The sequence below is a fragment of the Natator depressus genome, chromosome 10 (genome assembly GCF_965152275.1).
Source record: "Natator depressus isolate rNatDep1 chromosome 10, rNatDep2.hap1, whole genome shotgun sequence".
Taxonomy (NCBI): Eukaryota; Metazoa; Chordata; order Testudines; family Cheloniidae; genus Natator; species Natator depressus.
In genome coordinates this window covers 37,872,309-37,899,342 of record NC_134243.1, presented here as the reverse complement: position 1 = coordinate 37,899,342, position 27,034 = coordinate 37,872,309, and the positions used below count along the sequence as shown (strand labels likewise).

Here is a 27,034-nt window from a genome sequence, read left to right as displayed (position 1 = left end):
ACAATTCCTCAGATCTGTCACCTAAAAAAAGAATGGCTCAGGTTTGGGACTCTCCCTCACATTCTCAGCCGTGAAGACCGATGTAAAGAATTCATTTAGTTTCTCCGCAATGGCCTTATCCCCCTTTAGTGCTCCTTTAGCACCTCGATCATCCAGTGGCCCCACTGGTTGTTTAGTAGGCTTCCTGCTTCTGATGCACTTAAAATTTTTTTTGCTATTACTTTTTGAGTCTTTGGCTAACTGTTCCACAGATTCTTTTTTGGCCTTCCTAATTGTATTTTTACACTTCATTTGCCAGTGTTTATGCTCCTTTCTATTTTCCTCACTAGGATTTAACTTCCACTTTAACTTCCATTTTTTACCTCTCACTGCCTCTTTTACTTTGTTGTTTAGCAGCAAGTAGGTGTATTGAAGTTGTACATTTGAAGGAGGAGGAGGAGAGGTATATGGAAACCTAGCACAAAGCAGATCTAAAGCCATCTCTCTCCTCTACTGCCTCAGAATAAGAAGTTACTAGCATGAGCACTACCAGCAGGCTGCCAAATGAATCAACTAATCACCTCAGCCCAAAGGAGGTAAACACACATTACACTGGAGACACTAGCCACACAGCTATTCATTTTTTGAGCTAAGTCAGAAAAAACAATTCTCTCACCTCCTTAGAATTATGCACCACGCATACAATGAAACCTACACGTTCCAAACAGAAGAGCTGGTTGCATCATTTTGCTGTTTTAGCAGAACACTCAAAATGTTTCAACCTAAAAGATGAGTCTGACTTGCAAAACCTAGCAGACCACAAAAGGTCTCAGTTACTCGCTCCAAGGTATATGCTGTTGCCCCGTGCCAGTTGAGCAACTTCTATTTCAGGAGCAGACTTCCAAATCTGGGCTGAATGAAATTAAGTCCATCTAGGGGTAACAATTCCAGTTAGAGAGGAAGGTGGGAAGGAAGGGAAAAAGTCTTCCAACATCCTACTGAGTTTACTCTCTTCCAGGGACTCCCTCCAAGTCAAGGGACTGGGGCTGGGTGAAGAGAAGCTCTTTAGAAAAGATAGGACCATTCCTCCATCATAGTTCTCTGTGTACGGACACTCACAAAACAGGCTGCTGAGAGATGAGTCGGTAGAGTCATTAGGGTACCACTGTGGGTCATGGCTCGGAGAGGCAATCCAGTTCTGCTGAGGACTGCTGGAGGGGGATGGAAGACTTTTGGAGCTGTCACTGCCATTCAGTTTCGCAGGGGAGAGGGAAACACCTTCATCTGAAAGCCAATGCAAAGAATCACTGACTGAGTCAATTCTGTAAAGCCACCAGGACAACTTCAAGTACTTTGGGGTGTTCAACACATTTTCAGGCAACTGGAAGCAAGGCACTCCATAATACTCTTAGAATGAATGCCACTGTACAGAGAATCAACCAACACCAACTTATTCTGAACTACAATGGCATTACTCAGTGGAGTAAGGGAAACTGGATTTAGTCCTAAACCAACTCATCTTAAGGATATTCAGGCTTGACAAAGCCCTGGCTGGGATGATTTAACTGGGAATTGGTCCTGCTTCGAGCAGGGGGTTGGACTAGATGACCTTCTGGAGTCCCTTCCAACCCTGATATTCTATGATTCTATGATATTGACTGGTTGATGAAAGAATTTAGCTATGGTGCAGTGCAATTTCCTGAGGGAGGAGTGTGATAGTGGAAGGTGGGGATCTGAAAGGCCCAATTTAGCTCAGTCCTAACTGGACCAGGTGTGTCAAGATTTCTGTGGGAAAAGGAAATAAGATGGAAGCTACTGTCCACACTCATTTAAAGAAACTACAAGCAAACTGAAAATATAGACTCTTTAGAGGACAGTTGGTCAACTGGGTAAGTGGCACAGAATTACCATAGTGTGAAAGACCATTTGACGCTATATCCTACTAAAGATAATTGGGTGTTGGGTCTCTCTACTAAAGATAATTGGTGAAGACGTTTAGGCCCTTATTGACTGCCAGGTAATGAGACCTAACTCGCTCCTGCATGCCCCATAGGGTAGGGTTCTGATGGGCTAGCCAGACATCTGGAAAAAGAACACCAAGTTGCTCAGAATTCAGATCCACAATTCTTTTTAAAAAAAATGCCCCAAGATGTAAATTTTTAAAAATTGATGTCAAAATTTTTTTTGCATAAAGAATATTGTTTTTAGAAGCATACACCATTACATCATAAAGCATGTTCACAAATGAGAAACAATACAATTATTCAATCTAATGCAACACTTTAAAGGTGAACTGAAAATCTGAACAAGTAGAGTTAAACCCAGATTTGTATGCCAAGTACTGGTGGGCGCTTAGTCCTGAGGGAGGTTTTGACTGACTTGTTTTAAAACTGCGTCCCTCACCTCTCAGTACATGCTGCAGACTTCACAGTTAATTTACTAGATCTCAGTGCATTTTCAGTTACACTAAATGGCTCCTTACAACCCAACCCATAATACTTCTGGTATCTGCAATATCCAAAATTTGAGTTTCAGGCTCTGACACTGACTTTTTGTCAGGTCTTGGGCAACTCAAATTAGTATGGCATTTTAAATGACAAAAAGTGATGTGATGGGGCTCTATGTTCATTATACATCAACATTTCGAGATCAAATTTGCTCAGCTGACCAGTAACAGGATGTTTTAAATGTCAGTCCTACAAAGTCACCCTGGGAAATGGCTCTTTCCTTCTTCTGTAACCTCACAGATACTAAAGATGCTGTAGGTCAAACTACGCAACCCCACTGACCTTTATTATCGATGAAGATGCAGGAGAAGTAAAGAACTCAGTTTGAGTCTCAGATCTCAAGGTGAATTTGCAGGCCCAAATTTAAAACATATTTTTCCTGGGAAACTGAGCAAATTTTACCTGGAAATACTGACATACAAACATAGAATTATAGAAGTCAATGATGAAAGGGACCTCGAGAGATAATCTAATCCAGTCCCCTGCCCTCAAGGCAGGGCTAGTAATAACTAGACCATTCCTGACAGGTGTTTGTCTAACAAAAAACACTGTTTCAATACTCTGTATTTTTACAGAATACTATTTTAGAGCAGAAGTTCACTTTAACTTCTGTCTCAGTTTTCCTCATCTGAGAGATGGGAATAAATGTTCCATTCGCTTGCATATTTATTACTTTAAGAAATCTCTTTCATATGAAAGTCACGGTATAGTCCACCAAGGCCATGTTTCTGCAGGGTTAAATGAAGGATTGGAAGACAATACTTAAGCCATGTCTAAACTAGCACTTATATTGGCAAAACTTTTGTCGCTCAGCGGTGTGAAAAAACACACTGTGGAGTGACATACGTTTTGCTGGCATAAGCGCATTTGTGCACCGTGCTCTGTCGGCGGGAGATGCTCTCCTGCCAACATAACTACCGCTGCTCATTTAGCTGGTTTTATTATATGCTGATTGGAGAACTCTCTTCTGACGGCATAACGCAGCTACAACAGTGCTCTTACAGCAGCACAGCTGTATCAGTACAGCTGTGCCACTGTAAGCGTAGACATGACCTAAGTTCAAAAAATCATTTCTTATGAAGACCCATGGTATCACTGGCCAAAAGGCTGCCTAATTCACTTAAATAATATGTAAGAAGCCATATTCCCTCCTCACGTGTGTCTACAGGGCTACCACTGAAATCAATAGGTAACCCAGAGGGAGATCAGAGAGAAGATTTTGGTCCTTACTATTTAGTAAGCTATGGAGGACACTGCTGCAGAGCTGTTCAGTAAGTTCAAAGAGCTACCAAAACTCTCTGCTAGGCCAGCAACAACTTAAATGTACATTAATTTAAAATGCAGTCAGACTCGTTAAGAAAAAGGGGAACTGCACAATTTAACTTCTCAAAGGATATCACTAAGTCCATGATGATGCCTCCTAATAAGGGTTTTTCTGATATTTAGAACATGCTGCAGTTAATAGCATTTTTTTAACTTTAGTAATGAGAATGCCTGATCTTGACTTAGTCTTACTGTATTGACCAGAGCTGATAGCGATTTCAATGATAGAGTCGCTTATTTGAGTGGCAGGTTCTCCCTGAGAAAGCACATCTTCAGGTGGCCCAGGCAGAGAGATATCCAGCAGAGCAGAGACGTTGGGAGGACACAGATGCGTACTGGAGGCCTGTGATGGAGGAAGAGGAGGAGTGGAGAGACCATTCTGGAGAGGGGTCTTGGACAGTTCTGACAGAGAAAGGACTGATGTGTCCTGCTGTAAGAGTCAGAGAATGAACGAGTCATTAGTTTGCATACGACTTGGACACTTCTAAAAGTTACAACAGACAGATCATGCGTTGCGGAGAGCCTGAGCATTGGGTTGAAAGAGAAGAACAGCTGGATGCAACAGAAGCAGGATAAAAATCAAGCAGAAAAGATTCCTAGCATACTCTGTTCCACCAGTCCAACTACCTGATGAAATATTTGTATTTTTCATACAAGAATAAAAGATCTACAGGTTCTATGCTCTGGACACCTATCAAAAACTGAAAACCACACAAAAGGACAGCCCACAAGCATACTCATCCCACTACTCAGCCCATACCCTCCACAACAGCCTGACAAAAGTTGGGTTTTGCATCACACTCAAATGCAACTGATTTAAACTAGAGCATTTCCGAAACCTTCTACAACTGAAACCAGTGAAAGAGTTAATGAGAGGAGTCCCATTATTCTACAAGACCATTCTTAACAGCTGAATATTGAATCAGGCTTTGTCAGCTGAGAAACATGCAGCTGCCTGGAGATCACCCCTGATTTAACAAGATTATTTTTCTTGAGGACTTCTGCAGCCAGCAGGTTCCACTCCAAAAGTGAGCCCTACATCTTCTTCCACTAAAATAACTGAAGCACCATTAAGTGCTCCCATATATATCCTTGAAGTGTGTCTCAACATCACGTTTGAAGTTGCATTAGCCACCAGACTAGTCTGAGGTTATAAAATTAACATCCATCGAACAATCCTTGCTTCTATAATTAGCCATAGATAGATTCATAGATACTAAGGTCAGAAGGGACCATTATGATCTTCTAGTCTGACCTCCTGCACAACGCAGGCCACAGAATTTCACCCACCCACTCCTGCAAAAAACTTCTCACCTATGTCTGAGCTATTGAAGTCCTCAAATCATGGTTTAAAGACTTCAAGGAGCAGAGAATCCTCCAGCAAGTGACCCGTGCCTCATGCTACAGAGGAAGGCGGAAAACCTCCAGGGCCTCTTCCAATCTGCCCTGGAGGAAAATTCCTTCCCGACCCCAAATATGGCGATCAGCTAAACCCTGAGCATATGGGCAATATGGGCAATATTCACCAGCCAGATACTACACAAAATTCTTTCCTGGGTAACTCAGATCCCACCCCATCTAACATCCCATCACAGGCCATTAGGCCTATTTACCATGAATATTTAATTACCAAAACCATGTTATCCCATCATACCATCTCCTCCATAAACTTATCGAGTTTAATCTTAAAGCCAGATAGATCTTTTGCCATGAGCTAGACCCAAAGCAAAGTGTTTCTCTTAAGAAGATTTGGTTATGCAACTAGTACTGTCATCAAGATCACACTATTGGATAATGTTCCTCCTGCAGTGATACACAGTGACAGCACTGCCAGAATGCATACTTTACTCCTGGGGGAATTCTGCATCACTGCACAATGCAGAATTTGCGCAGAATTAATGTTCTGTGCAGAATTTCATTCCCCGCACAGAACTGATGCTGCAGAGCTGCTGGCCACCACTAGGGGCTGCTGGACTCAGCAGAACCTGGCTCTCCAGCTCACATATACAGGACCCCATGGGGGAGGGGGGTAAGAGCTGGAGGGTTCTAGGCAGCTGCAGTTCCCATCATGTCCTGAAGGAAGGAGGCAGCATGCAGAAACTCCATACAAGCCTGAGACCCATCATCAGGCTGTTTTTCTCTCTGGATCCCTGGGCTCTGGTAGATAAGGGGTGCTATGGGGTGCCCCATGGCTGGGCTCTGGGAGTAGGGGGTGTGGGTGTCTGAGACCAGAGGGGCAAAGTTTCCCCGCAAGATGTGCCCACCTGGCACGTGTGACACACCCAGACTGAGGCACACAACAAAAACATAACAGAGAAACAGGAACTGAGTTGTCATAGGGGTTTCCTTAACTCTCTACTCGCTGGGGGAATCTTTTTTGTTTTGTTAAAGACATACTTGCTGACAGGTATTTTGAAACAAATTACCAAAATAACTGAAACTAGTTTGATTATATTATGTTATTTTGGCAAATAAAATATGCAGAATTTTTTTATCGTGCACAGAATTTTAAATTTTTTGTTGCAGAAGTCCCCCAGGAGTAATACTTATTTCAGTTCCTGGGGTCTACTTTCCCTTCAGACAATGTTTAAAATAGACTGGTGTAGTATAAAGGTACCTGTTTGCTTTGCTACACTCCTCCACTGTACCAGTCAATGCACAAGCGCAGCATTAAACCAGATCTGTTTGCTCTTCAGAGATCAGAGCTTGTCAGTTTCATTCTGCTCTTCCACTCGCAGAGTAGTATAAAATCACAACATAAGCAGCTGTCTACAGCAACCTGTGAGACTTCCATTCCAGCACAGTAACAGTCACGGAGAACAATTACCCTGATGGCTGAAGGAAGAGCCATGTGACCTGCAGACTATTTCTGCAAGAATGGTTAGAAAATGGGGGCATGGTAAAAGGACAGCACTGGAATATGAGTCCCTAAATAATGCTTGTGTGAAGAACACCACTGCTATAAACTTCATGCAGCTGCACTTTGATCGGCTCATACTGTACCTGGAATCCATCAGAGACCGCTTCCTGCCCTTGCTGTGTGGGTAGGTTAATGAAAGGAACCCGACACCTACTGCTTGAACCCTAGAAGTGCAAAAGGGACTACATGAGTCACACTTATACACCAATTATAGCAAACTTAGCAGGAGCTATAAGAGACAAGCACATATGATCATCCTTGCCACAATTTCCCCCCTTATCCTCTCTTCTAAGATGGGATCTCAGGGATACTGCTCTCTCTACCACCATCCCAGGGAGGTAGTGAACACAGACACCTGTTCTAGGTATAGATAAGGGAAACAGTAAGGGTCATCACAACTCCCACTTATAAAGTGATCTCCTGAAAGAGGATGCAGCTGGAATCAGAACACAGGCACTCGGAGACCCATGTGAATATTCAGTCACATTAGGAGAAAGCTGTTTACTACCAGCACTCTCTTGTGCCCACAATTCCCTACTCAATGCATCTTTCTCAAATGGTGCCTTGCCTTTTGGCTTCAGACTTCTGGAGTGCAGACCGAAATTGCATGGCTGTAAGCCTCCCAGCAGGATGGAAACTTATTTTCCAACACGGCAGTGCCTGTTTCCCTAGATTCTCCCAGCAGGTCCTGAACACCACACACCCACCAACCCACTCCATCCTGGGCTAGGCTTGCTCTGAAAAATGCATCCATCCAACAAGTCTCAGGAGGAAGCTGACCACAGATTCACAATTAATACAGATGTTGGCTTCTTACACAAAACGAAGGAAATTATGAATGCTTTGACAAGCCTATTTAAGAGATACTGACCCCTACTGTGCCAATGGAGCCTCCAATCTGATCTGCCTTGGCCGACTCCTGCCCTGTGACCACTGCAGCCACACAGTCTGGAGACAGCGGAGACACACCTGACAAGCCCTCAGAATCCAGGACAGGCAAGGGGCTGCCAGGGATAATACCAGCACTTTTAGCTGCCAAGTCAATAGCACCTTTGGTAAAATAGAGAGAAAAAATATTAGAGATCTTTGCTTTCATTGACTGCCCATCTCTCCTATAAATATTTTTGGGGAGGAATTGAATCAGGCCATGTAGCTAAATCTTAACATAAGCATAGAGATGCAGAAGTGGTAATGTTGATTCAGATCCTGCAGACATGCTTGTTGTCCATATTTAGGAGGTGCAGTATTTTTAGCAAAATATTTATCATTTTTCCACTCTGTCCCCTTAAGGCACTCCCAAGTCCATTGTACTGCACTTCAACAGAGTTTAAAAGACGTATCCCAGTTTTTCCTCCACAAATGTTCCTAGTAGTATTTACATGTCAGATATGCTGTTTGTCCACATGATTTTAAAAATTCTGCAGTAATGCAGTTAGTTGTGTAATTTCTGGGAAGTGCCTATAGTTTGAGAGAGGTGCTATAACACCAGCATAACAGTCTCATCTAGTACCTTGCTTCTGGCTGCAGCCTAGGCTTGATATTTCTGTTGGAGGAAAAACCCATAATACACTTGGCCAGCTGTGTTATTCTGCATGAGGGAGGAAGATTTCTCCATATTAGCTGATCAGCTTATTCTCTGAAGCATAAAGTTGTGCTCTGCTTTTTAACTTGCACAGGACACAGCGTTTAGGGAACTTAAGCTTATCCAGCTCTTTCACAACTTACAACATTTAACTGTCTTCCTGTGGCAGAGAATTCCCCAGGCCAACTACACACAATATGAAACAGGATTCCTGGTTACATGTTCTCACTACCAGTTCATTTAGTTAAGAGGCATGTTCTTTTATTATGGGGCAGGGTAGAAAAGGAGGCACTGGTGAAGTCCCCTCCATGCCCAGTATTCCAAATCTTGTCTTGGTGGATAAACTATTAGGGCTTAGAACAAAATGTAACACATACATATGCAGAGCTGAATGTGAGCCACAAAGTCTGTATTCTAACTTTCCCCAGAGATCAGGGGATTCATGATGCTGGGTCTGGTTCAGATCCATAGATCCATCCATCCATCCATATGCCAAGTGTTAGGATATGAGCATGGTATGTGATATTAGTTTGGAGTGTGTCATCATTGCCCACTCCCCTTCCCTACAGCAAGTCTCTCCAAACCTATTGTGGTGCAAACTGTTTTTATGTATTGCAAAGTATACGTATAAAAACAAGCAAAACATTTTAAAGGCACCAAGGATTTGTACCTGGATGCAGGAAATCAAAATATGCCAGTTTTATGAGGGGAGACTTACTGGACAGGTGGTTGGTATCTTGTGTTGGAAGAACCTTGGGCACAATGGGTCGAGAAACAGCAGCTTTAGTCAGTGAAGACTGGATTGGCCGAAATGAACCTCTCCCTAAAGAGTGAAGAATTAAATCTCAGAAGGAGCCAAAACTGGACATCTTCCTTAAACCAAAACACTGCACAGTTAAATAGATCTGTGGGAATTTTAAGCAGCTTCCAAACTAAGCTGACACTGAAAGCAGTGATGAAATTAAGACTTCAAATAGTAGTAGCACAAGCTAATCAGCAGTTCATTGCCAGGCAAGACAATGGCAATACTGCATGTAACCACAGCTGCATGCCATTATTTCCAATTAAAATAACCTTGAGGTTCTAATGCTGATTTTGAGATCCATGGTGGGATGCAAATTAACTTGTGTCAGTGCTATACGCAAGAAGAGGCCAGAGGGAAAGGCCAAATGGCAGACAAAATACTGGTCAGTGAATTTATTTCACCATATGAAATTCATATAACATTCTGACGCTAGAAAAAGCCTAACGTAAAGTTGAATATGACTACTCTCTAAGGAAAAGAATTCCTGGCTCAGTATTTTCACCCACAAATTCGGTTTCTTTATGTAGAACTCCATGGAACTAGGATTAGGAAAGAGGGAGAGAAACTGAGGAGAAATGATTACAAGCTATGTAAAAATTATCAAGAAGCAGAAGCTTGTCACCCCATGGGACATGACTCAACTAAACTGGTGAATGGTTGTGGTTTTGAACGGATTTTTTTCTTTCTTTTAAAGATTATTCCCTCACTCCTCACCACACACAGTGGTAAAAGAGCCTTTCTAATTCATCCCAGTATCAGCTCACAACTTAATATTCCCACTATGGATCTTCATTCTGTAATGCAGAAAGGGCAGACTCACCTGTTATGGAAGAGTTGGATAAGATGGAGAAGGAGCAGACATGCTGGGACGGATTTCCCGATGGCCTGGGGAGCAGTGTTCTCTGCATGGGGGAAGATAACAGACCAAAACAAATTTAAAAACAGAACAAAGTGAGTTGGTTTCATATAGTGCCCTTTGCAGTTGTGATACCTTACAGAATAAGGAGTTGAATATCAGTACAGCAGGAACCAGCGCTGGCCTTACTATGAGGCGAACTGAGGCGGCCGCCTCAGGTGCCAGACTGGGGGGGGGGGGGGGGGCGGCACTAGGACCCAAAGTGTAGAATACTACTGCTGGTGCATATGTATTCTCTCTGCTCTAGATGCACAGATATGGTGGAGTGCTGTGCTGGAGGAAGAAGGGCACAGGAGACATAACAGGCAGGAAGGAGAAAAGGTGAGAGGGAATAACAGAAAGCAGCAGGAGCTGCAGGGAGAGAGAGGAGGAGGAGCAACCTCTTATGTACCTTTCTACCACCCTCAAGAGCCTGAACCGATTAACACCAGCTTCTCAGGGAGCTTCCTGTTTCCTGCTGCTTCCCTGAACCCACTTGAGGCGAACAGGCAGTCAACTGAAGTAGTAGGAGCCAATTTGGCCTTAAGACACTGATATCTTCCCTCACTCAGCTACCAACCTGCTTATTTGTCCCCTTCAATTGAGTGTTGAGAGCCACTATAGCTGGCACAGAACAGCAGTCATGAGTGAAAGAAGAAAACGCCCCTCTGGGGCAGCATTCAGATAAAGAAAGCAAGCAAAGGAAGCTTTTCTACCTAAGCAGGAAGGAGCTCTCCTGAGATAGACACACAAATGTTCACGGTGAGCCTTCCGGCCCCAGTGAGGATGACAGTGGTGAGGAGATGCCTGATCTTCCAGTTAGTCAGAGTGCAGGTGACCTGGCAGCTACTGCAGCATCCATATCTCCATCTCAAATGGATGTAACCATGCACATTCCTGAAGAAAAAGTGTAGATCAGAGAAGAGCGTGGTGGAGGAGCAAGAAACAGCTGCTGCTGAGTTTAGTTCCTTAAGTCTAGATGATCCAGGACTGTGGACCCGCTTGAGCAGTAGCCTGAGAGACTTCCTTGTACTGCATGGGCCACAGCAAGTGAAAAACTTCATGTTCCCCAAAGACAATGAAAATAGAAGTTTCCATCCAACACATTACTGGTGTGAAATCCCCAATGGTGAGAAAGAGGAGAGGCCATGGCTTATGTACTCAAAAACCCAGAATGCTGCATACTGTTTTTGTTGCAAACTCTTCCAGTCTAATGTTCCAGACATATTGGCTTCTAGAGGAACAAAGGACTGGAAAAATCTAGCTAGAAATCTGCCATGAGAAGGCAACAAATCACTGGAGAGCATTCCACAGGTGGAAAGAGCTTGAGATGAGACTAAGGTTAAAGGCCACCATAGATGATCAGCATCAAGAGAAGATTGCATCAGAGTCTCTTTACTGTCAAAATGTTCTGAAAAGGCTCATTGTCATTGTGAGAATGCTTGCTACCCAAAACCTAGCACCGCGTGGCACTTCAGATCAGCTGTATGTGCCAAACAATGGAAACTTCCTTAAAATTGTGGAGCTGATGGCCGAGTTTGATGCTGTACTCCAGGAGTATCTAAGAGTCACCACCCAAGAAATGTACACACACCACTACCTTGGAAAAACAATTCAAAATGAGGTCATGCGTTTACTGGCAACAAAAGTCAAACAGAAGATTGTGGCAGATCTGAAGTCAGCAAGATATTACTCTGTTATTCTGGACTGCACACCTGACATCAGCCATACGGAACAAATGACTTTAATGGTGCGTTTTGTAACAACAACAACAGAACCTAGTGAAAATGTCCCTGCAATGGTGACTGTCAGAGCATTTTCTAGAATTTAATGACACTGATGATACTACAGGAGCTGGTATGACAAATGTGCTTCTTAAAAAGCTGGAAGATACGGGAATTATGAAAGCTGACATGAGAGGTCAGGGCTACAATAATGGTGCCAACATGAGAGGAAAGAACAGAACAGTGCAGACACGGATCCGAGAGTTAAACCCTCGAGCTTTTTTTGTCCCATGCAGTTCTCATTCATTGAGCTTGGTGGTCTGTGATGCAGCATCAGCTTCTAGTGAGGCTGCTGAATTTTTTAATGTAATTCAAAGTATCTGTGTATTTTTCTCTGCATCAACTCATCGATGGCAAATTTTGAACCAAACCTGGGAACATACTCTCTGACACTGAAACCACTGAGTACCACACGATGGAAGAGTCAAGTGGAGGCAGTAAAGCCTATCAAACACCAAATTGGGAAGATAGATGATACCATAGTTGCCATTAAGCAGGATAATGCTATGACAGGAACTGTTCATGGGAGAACAGTGGCAGCGGAGAATGGAATCACCAGAAACATGCACAACTTCAAATTTCTGTGTGGCTTAGTGTTGTGGCATACTGTTTGAAGTAAATGTTGTAAGCAAGAGACTCCAAGGTGTTGACCTTGCTATATCTGGAGCAATGGAACAATTGGACAAAGCAAAAAGTCATACCTACAGTCTTACCGGTCAGATGGGGGATTTCAAAACATTCTGAAGAATGCACAGAAGTTGGCAGAGGAACTTCACTCTGAAGCTATATTCCCACCCATTCAAGAATACAAGAGTCACTGAAGAGGACGACATTTTGATTACGAGGCACGGGATAATCCCATAAGAGACCCCAAACAACAATTCAAAGTTGAATTTTTTAACCAGGTGCTAGATTGTGCAATACAGTCAGTTGAAGAACGTTTCATGCAGCTCAAGGAACACAGCAGTATATTTGGGATGTTGTATGATATTCCGAAACTCTCACTATACCTGAAGAAGACCTACACCAGCAATGCAGGGCACTAGAGACACATGATGACATGCACGATATTGATGCAAGTGATTTAGGTGATGAACTGAAAGCCCTTTCAAGATACATTTCAGCAGGATCAACTCCAAAGGCTGTTCTGGAATATATGTACACAAATAAGATGAGCACCCTCTTTCCAAATGCTTTTGCTGATCTGCGCATACTTCTAAACACTTTCTGTAACAGTTGCCAGTGGAGAACGCAGCTTCTCCAAGCTGAAGTTAATAAAAACACATCTACGCTCCACAATGACACAGGAGAGGATGGTCGGCCTTCCAACCATATCAATAGAGCATGAACTGGCCCAGGCTGTGGACCTTCAGGAAGCAGTTCAAATCTTTGCAACCAAGAAGGTACGGAAAGCACCACTTTGATTATTCAAACAGATAAAAATGCCAGTCTTTACTATGCATACAAGAAAAGTTACCTTTGCTGTTCAGGCGTTTGAAAGTTAAGTGTTACTTAAAATTTTAACAGGTTTCAGGTTAAACTGGTTAGTCTCTAAGGTGCCACAAGTACTCCTTTTCTTTTTTCTTTTTAAAATTTTAAACAAGGCATTTTAAGTTGTTAGTTCTCCTTTATTGGGGTAGGTAGCAGAGCACTAGGAGAGGAGAAGAACAGGAAGAAGGCAGAATTGAGACCTTTCAAATTTTTGGCCCAAGCGAGGGGGCATCATTTGAGCTCCCCGCCTCAGGTACCAAGATGTTGTGGGCCGGCCCTGGCAGTGACTATGTGGGCACACGCCAGTCAGACACAGCAAGAACCCTTTCTGCTTCTGTTTGAGAGGGAATGTAAGCTACATGCCTCTTTTCTCTGCAAAGCACCATGGCATTGAAATTCCATCTGGACAACATCCAGAGATAGATGTGAAGTCAAACTCAGCTCCTGTCTCACTGATAGTGCAGCAGTCTCCGAGTCCCCTAGAGCAATGGTTCTCAAACTTTTTTTTTGCGGACCACTTGAAAATTGCTGAGGGTCTCAGTGGACCATTTAATGATCTTTCCAAATGTTGTTTGTACCGTTAGCTAACTATTGTAAAGTGCTTTGGATAAAAGCACTATATATTAAAACAAACTTAATAATTAACTTTTTTTTGTTCTACAAATAAAAGCCCACAACTCATATTTTAATATCAGTAGTCTTACCTTTCTAATGCGATGGATGTGCCCTCTCTTCCCCGCCATGGCAGCCACGGAGCTGAGGCTGGGAAGGAGAGGGGTCTCTCCCTCTTCCCCCCACCACAGCAACCACAGAGCGGAGGCTGGGAAGAAGGGCCGTCTCTCCCCAGCAGCCGCAGCCCTGGAGCTGGGGAAAGTCGCCTCTTTCTCTGGCCCTCGCAGCCCTGCACATCCCAAATTCTTCTCACCCCACTTCCCCCTTCTCTTTATCCCCCCAAGGCCACCACCTCACCTTACATGTGCATCTTCTCCAGGGACCAGGCACCTAATTAGTGGAGCCACACCTGCATGGCTCCACTAATTAGGTTGGTGGCCCTTCATTCTCTCGTGTGCGGCCCCCCAGGTGCGAACCTTAGAGGGAACTAATCGGTGGACCACCTGAATGGAGCTCATGGACCACTGGTGGTCCACAGACCACAGTTTGAGAACCTCTTTCCTAGAGTATTACACTGTAGTGTCACCTCTGAGCATGGGCACAAGCTTTTGTGTGGGACTTGATCCTCTGTCATGGTTAACAACTAAATGATAATGAACGACAAAGGAAACTACATTCAGAAATTTTAAAAGATGGAATTGTATGGAACAGAACATCTCACTGAGGCCCGTAAAATGCAATTTCTTAGGCACAGGAGACCTCTAAGGCAGAGCGTAGACTCTCTCTTCTTGTCCCTTACATATAGCTAAGGAGACTAAAGAGCCCGTGGTCACATGCTAGCATTTCATAAGATTTTTTTCAAACAAATGCCAAATAATGTTTCCATTTTCTTATACTTTGTTGTTCCTGCCAGTTACATCAGCCCCGAGTCTCTCCTTTCCCCTACCATCTGTGCTTTTATAATCATATTTTCCTTTTTGGCTGGGATTTGCAGGGAGCTTTAGAGAGGCCAATGATACCCACTTACCAGTGAAATTCAGAAGGAGCTGGACACCTTGCTCCCATCAACCTCACTGAAAATCCCAGCCTTCATTTTTAAATTAGTGCGCCTTTGAACTGAGGTTTTTTTTCTGGTATAATCTGTCTCCCCACCCAATTTCGTAGACATTTCAAAAACAATCAGTGGGAAGACAAACTGAAGATCTTGTTGCAATAAGGAATGAGACACCAGGATTCCAAATGTACACAAAAGATAAAAGTCTGCAGGACTGAGGCATAAAGCAGAATCCTAGTTAGGATATTCCATTTGTTCTAAACTTTCTTCCAGACCAAGTATATTTTTGCTTTCCCAACCTCCCTTCCATGTGGCTACACTACACTGTTACTGCAGCTGCTGTTGCTGATGCGGGAATCTAACCAGGTTTAGTTATTAAAGAGGCCAAAAGAGAAAGTTACTTACCTTGTGTAGTAATGATGGTTCTTCGAGATGTCCCCCCCATGGGTGCTCCATTGTAGGTGTGTGTGTGTGTGTCCCCTTGCACTTCTAATCAGAGACCTTTGGTACCAGTGTCTGTTCAGCCTGCACATGCTCTTTATCCCGCTCCCTCTGTGCTCTGCGTCGAGGCTAATTAGCACTGCACGGGCGAACCCTCAGGTCCTTCTCTACTCTGAAGTAGAGGGGAGGGTTGTTCAGCACCCACAGGGACACACATCTTGAAGAACCATTGTTACTGCACAAGATGAGTAACTTTCTCTTCTTGAGTAGTGTTCCTATGGGTGCTGCGCTGTGGGTGACTCCTGGGCAGTATCCTCAATGGGAGGTTGGGGCTTCGGCGTCTAGTTTGTTATGGATGAGAGTACTATGAAGATGAAGATGGTGTGAGAAACAGAGTCTCCAGTAATCGCAGTGTTCAGCAAAGGTATGAGCAGATGCCCGAGTCATTGCTCTGCAGATTTCCAAGATAGGGACATTCTTGAGGAAGGCAACCAAGGAGGAAACCAACCTCGTGGAGTGCGTGCGGATTCCAGATGGAGGTACCACATTGCAAACATTACAGGAGTGTTTAATACAAGTTCGAGACCCATTAGGAGAGTCTTTGGGCTGATACTGCCATGCCTTTAGACCTTCTGCAATGGAAAGGAAAAGCTTAGAAGATTTCCTAAAGGCCTTTGTCCTGTCCAGGTTAAAGGTCAGAGCTCTCCTAACATCTAGCATGTGCAGTATAGCCTCCCTGTTATCACAGTGAGGCTTAGGGTAAAAGGTCAGGAGGTGAATCAGTTGGCTCATGTGAAAAGACGAGGTCACCTTGAGGATGAACTTTGGATAGGGCCAAAAAGAGGAACCTCATTTTTAAAGAATATTATAAAGAGTGGTGCACCATTAGTGCCACTAAATGTTCTCCTTGCCAAGGTGAAGGCTATCAGAAATGCTGTCTTCATTGACTGGTATGTGAGTGAACAAGTGGCTATATAGACTCAAAAGCGTGATCTAGTGAGACTCTTTAAAACGAGATTTAGGTCCCACACTGACGTGGGATGTCTGGGTTGGGGAAAAAGAGGTTCACCATGTCCTTGAGGAATCTTTTTGTAATTGGGTGGGAGAAAACTGAGTATCCCTCTACTTGAAAATAGAAAATCGCTGTGGCCGCCAGATGTACTTTGAGTGAACTGAGGGACTGACTGACCTGACCTCTTGAGGTCAACACACACCATGGGAAGGATAGAAGATGCCAGGGTAATTTGTCTGAAATTGCCCAAACCTGAAACCTAGTTCACTTTTGCAGGTAAGTATGACCAGTAGTCGATTTTCTACTGTGTAGCAACACTTCCTGTACAACCGTGGAGCAGCAGCATTGTGTGTGTGTTGGTACCATGAAGGAGCCAAGCCTTGAGCCATTCCCGCAGGTTGGGAAGGAGAATGTGTCCTTCGTTCTGTGAGAGGAGGTAAGGAGTTGGTTGAAGAGAGATTGGTGGACACACTGCAAGCTGTGACAGGTACAGGTATCATGTTTGTTTGTCTCAGTCAGGTGGGAGCAATCAGGATGACATTTGCTTTTTCCCTTTTTATTTTTAACAGGACTTTCAACAGCAGAGGGAATGGAGAAAAGGCATATAGAAGGTCCTTGTCCCATGGAAGAAGGAGAACATCTCCTAATGAGTGCTGTCCAAGGCCAACCCTGGAGCAGTAGTGTGGGCACTTCCTGTTCAGCTAAGTAGCAAACAAGTCTGTTGTCGGTGTCTCCCATTGATAGAATATGCTGTGGAGTACTGCTGGGTTCAGTTCCCACTTGTGGTCATGTGAGAACTTGCGAATCACAGTGTCCGCTGTTGTGTTCTGCACTCCTGAGAGGTAGGCAGGCTGCTGATATTAGAACATTGTGGCAGATTCACCAGTTCCAAAGCTTTAGCACTTCCACGCACAGGGAGGCCAATCTGGCGCCGCCCTGACGATTTAGATAGTACATGCACACAATGTTGTCTGTCATGACCTTCGTGTCTGTACCTCTGATCAGTGAAAGAAAGTGAAGGCAAGTGTTCCTGACTGACCTGAGTTTGAGGAGATTGATGTGGAGAGTCGCCTCCGGGGACGACCACTTGCCGAGTTGTGATGTTGTTGAGATGTGCACCCCAACATATGAGGGATGCATCTGTAGTCAGAAGTAATGTTGGGGTGGAAAGTTGTGTGAACTTTTCATGAATACCCAGGCAAACATTTGTTGGGTCTTTCCACCAATCCAGGGAGCGTTTGACCCTGGAAGGCGTTGAGAGAGGTTTGTCTACCCTGTCCGTTTGACCTGCAAACCGAACTGAACCCTGTCTACAGACATCTCATGTGAAGTCTGGCATGAAGTATTACAAACGTGCCAGCTGCCATGTGTCCTAGAAGCTGGAGGCAATGTCTGGCTTACATTTGTGGACTGCTTTGAACTGTCTCTATGAGCGTTGACAGGCTGTGAAATCTGTGTTGTGGGAGGAACACTCTCACATGCAGTGCATTGAGGTTGGCCCCTATAAACTCCAAGTACTGTATCAGAGTTAAGGTTTACTTTTCGATGTTGATTTGTAGCCTTAGCTTCATGAATAACTCCACTGTCCTGTGGGTGGCCGATAAGGCGTCTTTGAAGGAGTGGGCTCTGAAGAGACAGTCATCCAAGTATGGGTAGATCATGATCCCCAGGGTGTGTGGAGAATACTCTGGGAGCCAACGAAGGCCGAAAGGGGTAGTCTATACTGGTAATGATCCTGACCTAGGGTAAGCCAGAGGAATTGTCTGAGAGACTGTAGAATTGATATGTAGAAATAGGCATCCTGAAGGTTGAGGGCTGAGAACCAATCCCCCTATTCCACAGATGGAATAATCACTGGTAGTGTGACCATTTCGAATTTTTTGAGCCTTCACATTTTTCTTCAATGCTCTAAGGTCCAGTATCGGTCTCCAACCTCCCTGTTTCTTGGGGATCAGGAAATATCAGGAATAAAATCCTTTGCCTCGGAGATATGCACGAACAGAGATAGGAGGTGATTTATTTCCTGTCTTAATAGTCTCTTGTGAGAAGGATCCCTGAAGACAAATGGGGAGGAAGAGTAGAAAGGATGGAAGGAGGTGAAGTGGATGGAATACCCATGGGAGATAATTTCCAAAACCTATCTATCGAATGTTGTGTTCCCAGTTCTGATGGAACAGAGCCAGAAAGCATCCAAAGGGATGTGAGAGGTCAAGAGAGCTGGTGTGGTAGAGAGTGGCATCAAAATTGGTGTTTTGAGGTGGAAAGCTGAGACATGGTGGCCTGATGGTTTGCCCCTCTGAAATTTGGACATTTTTCGTTGCGTCTGTAGCACTGTGATGGGTAATTGGGTGGATGTGACTTCTGTGATGGCTGAGGACTAAGTTTCCCTTTTTGTCTGGACATATAGATCCCCAGCAACTGAAGTGTGAATGTGGAGTATTTCAGAGAGTGGAGTCCGGCATTGGTCTTGTCCACAAACAATTTCAGGCCTTCGAAGGGGAAGTCTTTGACCATCATCTGAATCTCCTTCTGCAGTCTCAAAAGATGCAGCCACAACACTTGTTGCATCACGACTGCTGTCGAGATTGAACAGGCTGCAGTTTCCACAGCACCTAGTGCGGTCTGGAGTGCTGGTTTTGTCACTAACTACCACCCCCCCCCCCCCCGGTACGATGGCCTGAAATTGGTCTCTGTGTGACTCTGTCAGGTGATCAATAAAGGCATTAAGCTTTGCATAATTTGTGCAGTCATATTTGGCTGCTAAGGCTTGGTAGTTTGCAACTCAAAATTGCAAAGTTGCGGAAGAGTAGGCCTTCCTCCCAAACCAGTTGTCTCTTCCAATCTCTATCGTAAGGGATGGATTTTGAGTAGTGCTGGTGGCCATAAGAGTTCACCAAATCCACCACGATGGAATTAGGTGGCGGGTGGGAGAAGAGGACATAATACTTCTTGTTGGCCCATTTGTTGGCCAACAAACCATCCCGATGTATAGAAAGAATAGTAAATATGGCAGGCAACCAGCTTGGCTTAACAGTGAAATCCTTGCTGATCTTAAAACACAAAAAAGAAGCTTACAAGAAGTGGAAGACTGGACAAATGACCAGGGAGAAGTATAAAAATATTGCTCGAGACTGCAGGGGTGTAATCAGGAAGGCCAAACCATACTCGGAGTTGCAGCTAGCAAGCAATGTTAAGGGTAACAAGAAGGGTTTCTTCTGGTATGTTAGCAACAAGAAAAAAGTGAAGGAAAGTGTGGGCCCCTTACTGAATGAGGGAGGCAACCTAGTGACAGAGGATGTGGAAAAAGCTAATGTACTCAGTGCTTTTTTTGCTTCTGTCTTCACGAACAAGGTCACCTCCTCCCCATGCTGTGCTGCCCAGTGCAGTAGTCTGGGAGGTGACCAGCCCTCTGTGGAGAAAGTAGTAGTTCCGGACTATTTAGAAAAGCTGGACGAGCACAAGTCCATGGGGCCGGATGCGCTGCATCCAAGGGTGCTAAAGGAGTTGGCAGATGTGATTGCAGAGTCATTGGCCATTATCTTTGAAAACTCATGGCGATCCGGGGAGGTCCCGGATGACTGGAAAAAGGCGAGTGCCCATCTTTAAAAAAGGGAAGGAGGAAGATCCGGGGAACTACAGGCCAGTCAGCCTTACCTCAGACCCTGGAAAAATCATGGAGCAGGTCCTCAAGGAATCAATTTTGAAGCACTTAGAGGAGAAGAAAGTGATCAGGAACAGTCAGCCTGGATTCACCAAGGGCAAGTCATGCCTGATTAACCTAATTGCCTTCTATGACGAGATAACTGGCTCTGTGGATGAGGGGAAAGCAGTGGATGTGTTATTCCTTGACTTTAGCAAAGCTTTTGACATGGTCTCCCACAGTATTCTTGCCAGAAAGTTAAAGAAGTATGGGCTGGATGAATGGACTATGTGGTGGATGGAAAACTTGCTAGATCGAGCTCAACAGGTACTGATCAATGGCTCCATTTCTAGTTGGCAGCTGGTATCAAGCGGAGTGCCCCAAGGGTCGGTCCTGGGGCAGGTTTTGTTCAATAGCTTCATTAATGATCTGGAGGATGGTGTGGATTGCACCCTCAGCAAGTTTGCAGATGACACTAAACAGGGAGGAGAGGTAGATACGCTGAAGGGTAGAGATAGGATACAGAGGGACCTAGACAAATTAGAGGATTCGGCCAAAAGAAATCTGATGAGGTTCAACAAGGACAAGTGCAGAGTCCTGTACTTAGGACAGAAGAATCCCATGCACTGCTACAGACTAGGGACCGAGTGGCTTGGCAGCAGTTCTGCAGAAAAGGACCTACGGGTTACAGTGGATGAGAAGCTGGATATGAGTCAACAGTGTGCCCTTGTTGCCAAGAAGGCTAATGGCATTTTGGACTGTACAAGTAGGAGCATTGCCAGCAGATTGAGGGACGTGATCATTCCCCTCTATTTGGCATTGGTGAGGCCTCATCTGGAGTACTTTGTCCAGTTTTGGGCCCCACACTACAAGAAGGATGTGGAAAAATTGGAAAGAGTCCAGCAGAGGGCAACAAAAATAATTAGGGGGCTGGGGTACATGACTTATGAGGAGAGGCTGAGGGAACTGGGGTTATTTAGTTTGCAGAAGAGAAGAATGAGGTGGGATTTGATAGCTGCTTTCAACTACCTGAAAGGGGGCTCCAAAGAGGATGGATCTAGATTGTTCTCAAGGGTACCAGATGACAGGACAAGGAGTAATGGTCTGAAGTTGCAGTGGGGGAGGTTTAGGTTGGATATTAGGAAAAACTTTTTCACTAGGAGAATGGTGAAGCACTGGAATGGGTTACCTAGGGAGGTGGTGGAATCTCCTTCCTTAGAAGTTTTTAAGGTCAGGCTTGACAAAGCCCTGGCTGGGATGATTTAGTTGGGGATTGGTCCTGCTTTGAGCAGGGGGTTGGACTAGATGACCTCCTGAGGTCCCTTCCAACCCAGATATTCTATGATTCGCACGTTGGTTTGGCTGATGCTGGTGTTTGCCACAAGTTTGGCTGGATCCAAAAGCACCTGGTCAATGAGGAGGGCGATCTTTGAGGAGGAGGGTGTATGTAATATGTCCAGCAGCTTATGGTGGGTGTCCCTCACCTTCTTGAGAGGGATTTGTAATCAATCTGCCACCCTCTTTGTAAGATCCTGAAAGGACCTAAAATTGCCTGCCATGGAAGGAGGAGGGGACATCACTGCCTCATCTGGAGAAGAAGAGGAGAAATTAGTTGGTGGTGTGGTCTCCTCTTCTAGCTCAATCTCCTGTTGTTCGGATATTTCCTCAGGAGGTGCTGAGGCTCTAGATGCAGAGGTAGAAGGAGAGCGCCTCATGGATTCCCAGTGGATGACTGTGATGGGATCCTGGTTTATAATCTGAAACTGAGGTACTGCTGTGCCCCCTTAACTCTCCAGCTTGGGCTGTCTCTCACAACGCTTTGCTAGTGACAAGCAGCAAACCCCTCCAGGCGAGGTTATAACTCAGTACAACAGCATGTGGAGCCCCACATCAAGCTAAATTGCATGAATGTTCCCTGAGTCACTCATGAATCACACACAGAAAGGCACCAGCAAATCTGCCAAGCCCCCAGCCTTGCCCCCAGAACTGAACTGTCTTGCCCTGGTCAGAAGCCTGACCAGTATAAGTTCATTACCCAATCCACCCTCTCTCAGTGTGGAGAGGACATACACTAGCCTTGGTAACCTGAGCGAAGATTTCCCAAGCACTTCAACCAAAACACACTATTTTAGGTAAAATATAAAACAGATTTATTAGCTACAGAAAGACAGATTTTAAGTGATTATAAGTGGTAGGCTTAAAAGTTCAGAGATAGTTACCAAAGAAAATAAAAAGTAAGCACACAGTCTAAATTCTAGACCATATTAGACTGAGCAATATTTGGATCATACAGTTTCTCTCACCCCACTGGATGTCGCAAGTAGGTTACAGTTCTTAATACACAGGCTTTCCCTTTAAGCCTTGGACCAGTTTCCTCAGTTCAAGTCTTTGTCTTCCCAGCATTCTTCTTCCCTTCAGTATAGGTGGGGGAAGAAAACGGTGAACAGTGGCATCATGAGGACCTTATTTTATCCTCAGTCCATGCCCACGGAAAAAAACTAGCCCAGGTATACCTGGTGGGCCTTGCTGAGTTACAAGGTTGAGCAATCCCCATTGTGTGGTGCTTCTCTTACACAGTTGTAAATCCCTTGTTTACAATTCCCCTGCTGATTAATGGTCTTTTAACACCGTGTAGGTGTGGATCACCTCCTTTGTTGCCACTGGAGAACTAGTGATGCCCAAATTTGTAACATATTTCAACAACCACTATACAGGAAAATCTCATAAGATCATACATACTGATATACACGATCATATTTTCATCAGATCATGATCTTTTCTAGGATATATTATATGACATGCTTTGTATGAAATATCAAAATCATATATGAATGATGAATATGGGGATTACAGGGCACTACTCTGAGGTACAGAATGCTACTGTGACACTGGACGCCTCGAAGCCCTGGTGTGGCTGCTGTGGCCGTGGAAAAGGCATGGGTGACAGAGCCCACAGCTGGTCATACCATGGGGTTGGAATCCAGAGTGAAACTGTGCCTGGGAAGGTCCAGGCTGAGGGTGGGAGGGAGCATAATGTGAGTGACAGAGAAACTCCTCCTGGCCGCTACCAATTGGAGGTGCAGATAAGGAGACTGGAGGCAAACTGCTTAGTACTGGTGGTGATTCAGGGTTTGAGATGAATCCAGTACCGAGTAAAGGGAACTCTGGGGTTTCAGATACCACCAGGTTCTTAGAAAATCTGTACTCCTGCAGTGCCATGGTCATTAGTACGGTCAGGGCTTGCCAGTGCTGACCCATCAGTACCGAAGCAATCTGCAGTCTTGACCAAGATGAGCAGTCCAGTGAGGTTTAGCTGTTTTTGGTACCGAGGGTTTCCGTATCGGTGCCGACTTCCCACAAGCAGTACGGTCTGTGCTTCTGTCTGACAGGCAGTACCGCTACCTCAAGTGCCTGTGCCCAGAGGGTCCTTAGGCTTACTCCAGGTGTCCACACTGGATGACCCACACGACTTGGGGGTACCATGTTTAGGAGCCATCGGTACCGAAGTGACCAAATGTGACGGGGATCTCCTCTAGCTGGTTTGGGACTCACTGTGAGGACTTGTGGCTCTCATTTTGGAGATGTTTCACAGGGAATCTGAAGGTTTCTTCTTCAGTTCACCCCCTTTGGAGGTAGAAGGCTGCGGAGATGGCTCTCATCACTGAGGAGATTCAACTGCAGGTTGCAGAGCTCCCTCCATCAGAGGTAGTTTTAAGCTTTATTTCCCAGTTTTTCCAGGATTGGGCTTTCAGTTGCTGACACAAAGCACACTTTTGGGGAATGTGGGCCTCCCTGAGGCACTGTATGCAGTGGGAATGTCCATCTGTTATAAGTAAGGCCTCCTTACAGGAGAGGCACCTCTCTTTAACCTGAGGGAGCTGGGCATGCCCCTTGATGGCAGCAATCTCCAGTAGAGGAGGAAAAAATAAAGTAAAAACTTTGGGGGTGAGGGGAAAGGGAAAAGAATAGCAATGGACCCCATCACCTAAGAAGAAAACGCACACAAAAACACTAAGGCTATGTCTACGCTGCACTTTTGTCGTTAAACTTTTGTTGGTCAGGGTGTGGGAAAAAACCAAACAACCCACCCCTGACTGACAAAAGTCTTAGTGACAAAACGCGCCGTGTGGACAGAGACTTTGTCAGCAGCAGATGCTCTCCCGCCAACAAAGTTTCTGCTTCTCACTGGCAGTGGGTTTATTTTGACGGCAGGCAAGCTCTCCTGCTGTCAAAGAGCGGCTACACTGCGTACCTCAGTCACTGTAAGGTATGCAATGTAGAAAGCTTAAGAATGACTAAGAAAGAATTTCTAAAGATCGAAAACAGGGGTCTCCAAACTTTTTGGATCGCGCACCCCCAGGGACAGCTCTAGGGAAGCAAAAAAAAAAAAAAGAGGTGCCGCCGGCGTGCCGCCGAAGAATCAAAGGTTCAGGAGAGCTGCTGCCGCCATGCCGGCGGTGCTCCTTCGGCGGCGCTCCTCCTGCCGCACACCCCCAGGGATGGTCTTGCGCACCCCACTTTGGAGACCACTGATCTAAAGTATCTGTGAATGGACTGCTAATCGCTCCATCTCTAGTCAGGGGCAGTTAAGAAGGAAGTAAAGGTGGCTCACCATGCAGCACTAATTAGCCTTGAGGCAGAGCACAAGGAGAGAGCACATGTATGGGCCGAACAGACACTGCTACCAAAGATCTCCGATCAGAAACACAGGGACGCATACACACCTACAGTGGAGCACCCATAGGGATACTACTCAAAGAAGAATCCTTGTTCCCTATGACCTTTCAGTTTTATTTCCCCAGAGGACATGAGAGAGGAAGCTAAACTCTTATTTTTAGGAAAACCTCACTGATGGTCTACTCAGCAAGCAAATAAATGCCAGACTCAGTCAAATTTCTCTGACCTGTACCACCAATGGCTTCCGCAGGTGCCTGTTCCGCAATCTCCTTGGTTTTGGCAAGAAGTAGTCTGACTGCATCTGGGGGAGCGGGGGAGGGGAGGGCAGGGAGAGAAAGGACATGTGTTACACAGTATTTTGACCACCCAGTCATGAAAAATTCCTCCCTAAACTCTGATGAATAATGTAACTATTAAAGACACCAGAAACAAAACAACACCTCTTTCACAGAATATCAGGGTTGGAAGGGACCTCAGGAGGTCATCTAGTCCAACCCCCTGCTCAAAGCAGGACCAATCCCCAACTAAATCATCCCAGCCAGGGCTTTGTCAAGCCTGACCTTAAAAGACTCTAAGGAGGGAGATTCCACCACCTCCCTAGGTAACCCATTCCAGTGCTTCACCATTCTCCTAGTGAAAAAGTTTTTCCTAATATCCAACCTAAACCTCCCCCATTGCAACTAGAGACCATTACTCCTTGTCCTGTCATCTGGTACCCCTGAGAACAGTCTAAATCCATCCTCTTTGGAGCCCCCTTTCAGGTAGTTGAAAGCAGCTATCAAATCCCACCTCATTCTTCTCTTCTGCAAACTAAATAATCCCAGTTCCCTCAGCCTCTCCTCATAAGTCATGTACCCCAGCCCCCTAATTATTTTTGTTGCCCTCTGCTGGACTCTTTCCAATTTTTCCACATCCTTCTTGTAGTGTGGGGCCCAAAACTGGACAAAGTACTCCAGATGAGGCCTCACCAATGCCAAATAGAGGGGAATGATCACGTCCCTAAATATGCTGGCAATGCTCCTACTTGTACAGCCCAAAATGCTGTTAGCCTTCTTGGCAACAAGGGCACACTGTTGACTCATATCCAGCTTCTCGTCCACTGTAACCCCTAGGTCCTTTTCTGAAGAACTGCTGCCTAGGCACTCGGTCCCTAGTCTGTAGCAGTGCATGGGATTCTTCTGTCCTAAGTGCAGGACTCTGCACTTGTCCTTGTTGAACCTCATCAAATTTCTTTTGGCCCAATCCTCTAATTTGTCTAGGTTCCTCTATATCCTAACCCTACCCTCCAGTGTATCTACCACTCCTCCTAGTTTAGTGTCATCTGCAAACTTGCTGAGGGTGCAATCCACTCCATCCTCCAGATCATTAATGAAGCTATTGAACAAAACCGGCCCCAGGACTGACCCTTGGAACACTCCGCTTGATACCAGCTGCCAACTAGACATGGAGCCATTGATCACTACCTGTTGAGCCCAATGATCTAGCCAGCTTTCTGTCCACCTTATAGTCCATTCATCCAAAACACCCCAGCCAGAAGCTGGGAATGGGCGACGAGATGGATCACTTGATTACCTGTTCTGAAGCACCTGGTATTAGCCAGTCAGAAGAGAGGATCCTGGGTTAGATGGACCTTTGGTCTGACCCAGTATGGCTGTTCTTAAGTTTCAAATCAGTCTAAAGTCCTTCATGCCAAAATTACCTGCAGACCATATATACCTCCCTCATCTTTGGTGTATGGTGTATTGAAAATGTATATTATTCTAACTGCAGGCTGCTCAAAGTTAGACTTCAATGAGGGAAAAGCTCCACTGAACTATGTACACTATGTTTAATTTCCCTAAACTAGAAATTAATACTTTAAGGTCCTCTTCCAGTTCTCCTCAGCACTGAAGCAGCTTGGTCCAACTGACAGGGCATTAGACTGGGAATCAGGAGACCCGAGTTCTTTTCCTGAATCTGCTACCGACCTGATGTGAGACTCTGGGCAAGTCACCTCATCTCTACATGCTTCTGCTTCCCCTGCTCCCCCATATTTGGTCTGTATTGTGTCTCTACACTTAGGCAGTTTGGGGTAGGCCCAGTCTCACTGCGCGTTTGTAGGTGGTCTAGCACAATGGGGCCCTGATCTCTTTTAGGGCCTCTAGGAACTACTCCAATAACGTTTTCTGTCAGGATCACTCATTTTATAAACTGAGCAATGCATTCTTTTACCAGTTTTATGGGAAGGAAGCTCACTCCCAAAGGAAATGTTTTACTAACTACTCATCTATCATGGTTTGGTAGGAGGAGGTTACTTACCTGTTACTGGAAGT

The 27,034-nt window shown here is 45.0% G+C and overlaps 1 protein-coding gene across 2 annotated transcripts in view; it reads right to left on the bottom strand.

The window, feature by feature from the left end:
- Positions 1-27,034, bottom strand: part of CRAMP1 (cramped chromatin regulator 1) — a 110,416-nt gene that overhangs the window by 8,300 nt on the left and 75,082 nt on the right. For both annotated transcript variants that reach the window (XM_074965789.1, XM_074965788.1), the window contains exons 13-19: positions 24,949-25,023; positions 9,937-10,018; positions 9,030-9,134; positions 7,601-7,779; positions 6,813-6,893; positions 4,002-4,239; positions 1,099-1,263 (exon numbers count right to left, since the gene is read on the bottom strand). In XM_074965789.1, the coding sequence (XP_074821890.1) occupies positions 1,099-1,263; positions 4,002-4,239; positions 6,813-6,893; positions 7,601-7,779; positions 9,030-9,134; positions 9,937-10,018; positions 24,949-25,023 (925 nt within the window). The remainder of the gene's footprint in view (positions 1-1,098; positions 1,264-4,001; positions 4,240-6,812; positions 6,894-7,600; positions 7,780-9,029; positions 9,135-9,936; positions 10,019-24,948; positions 25,024-27,034) is intronic.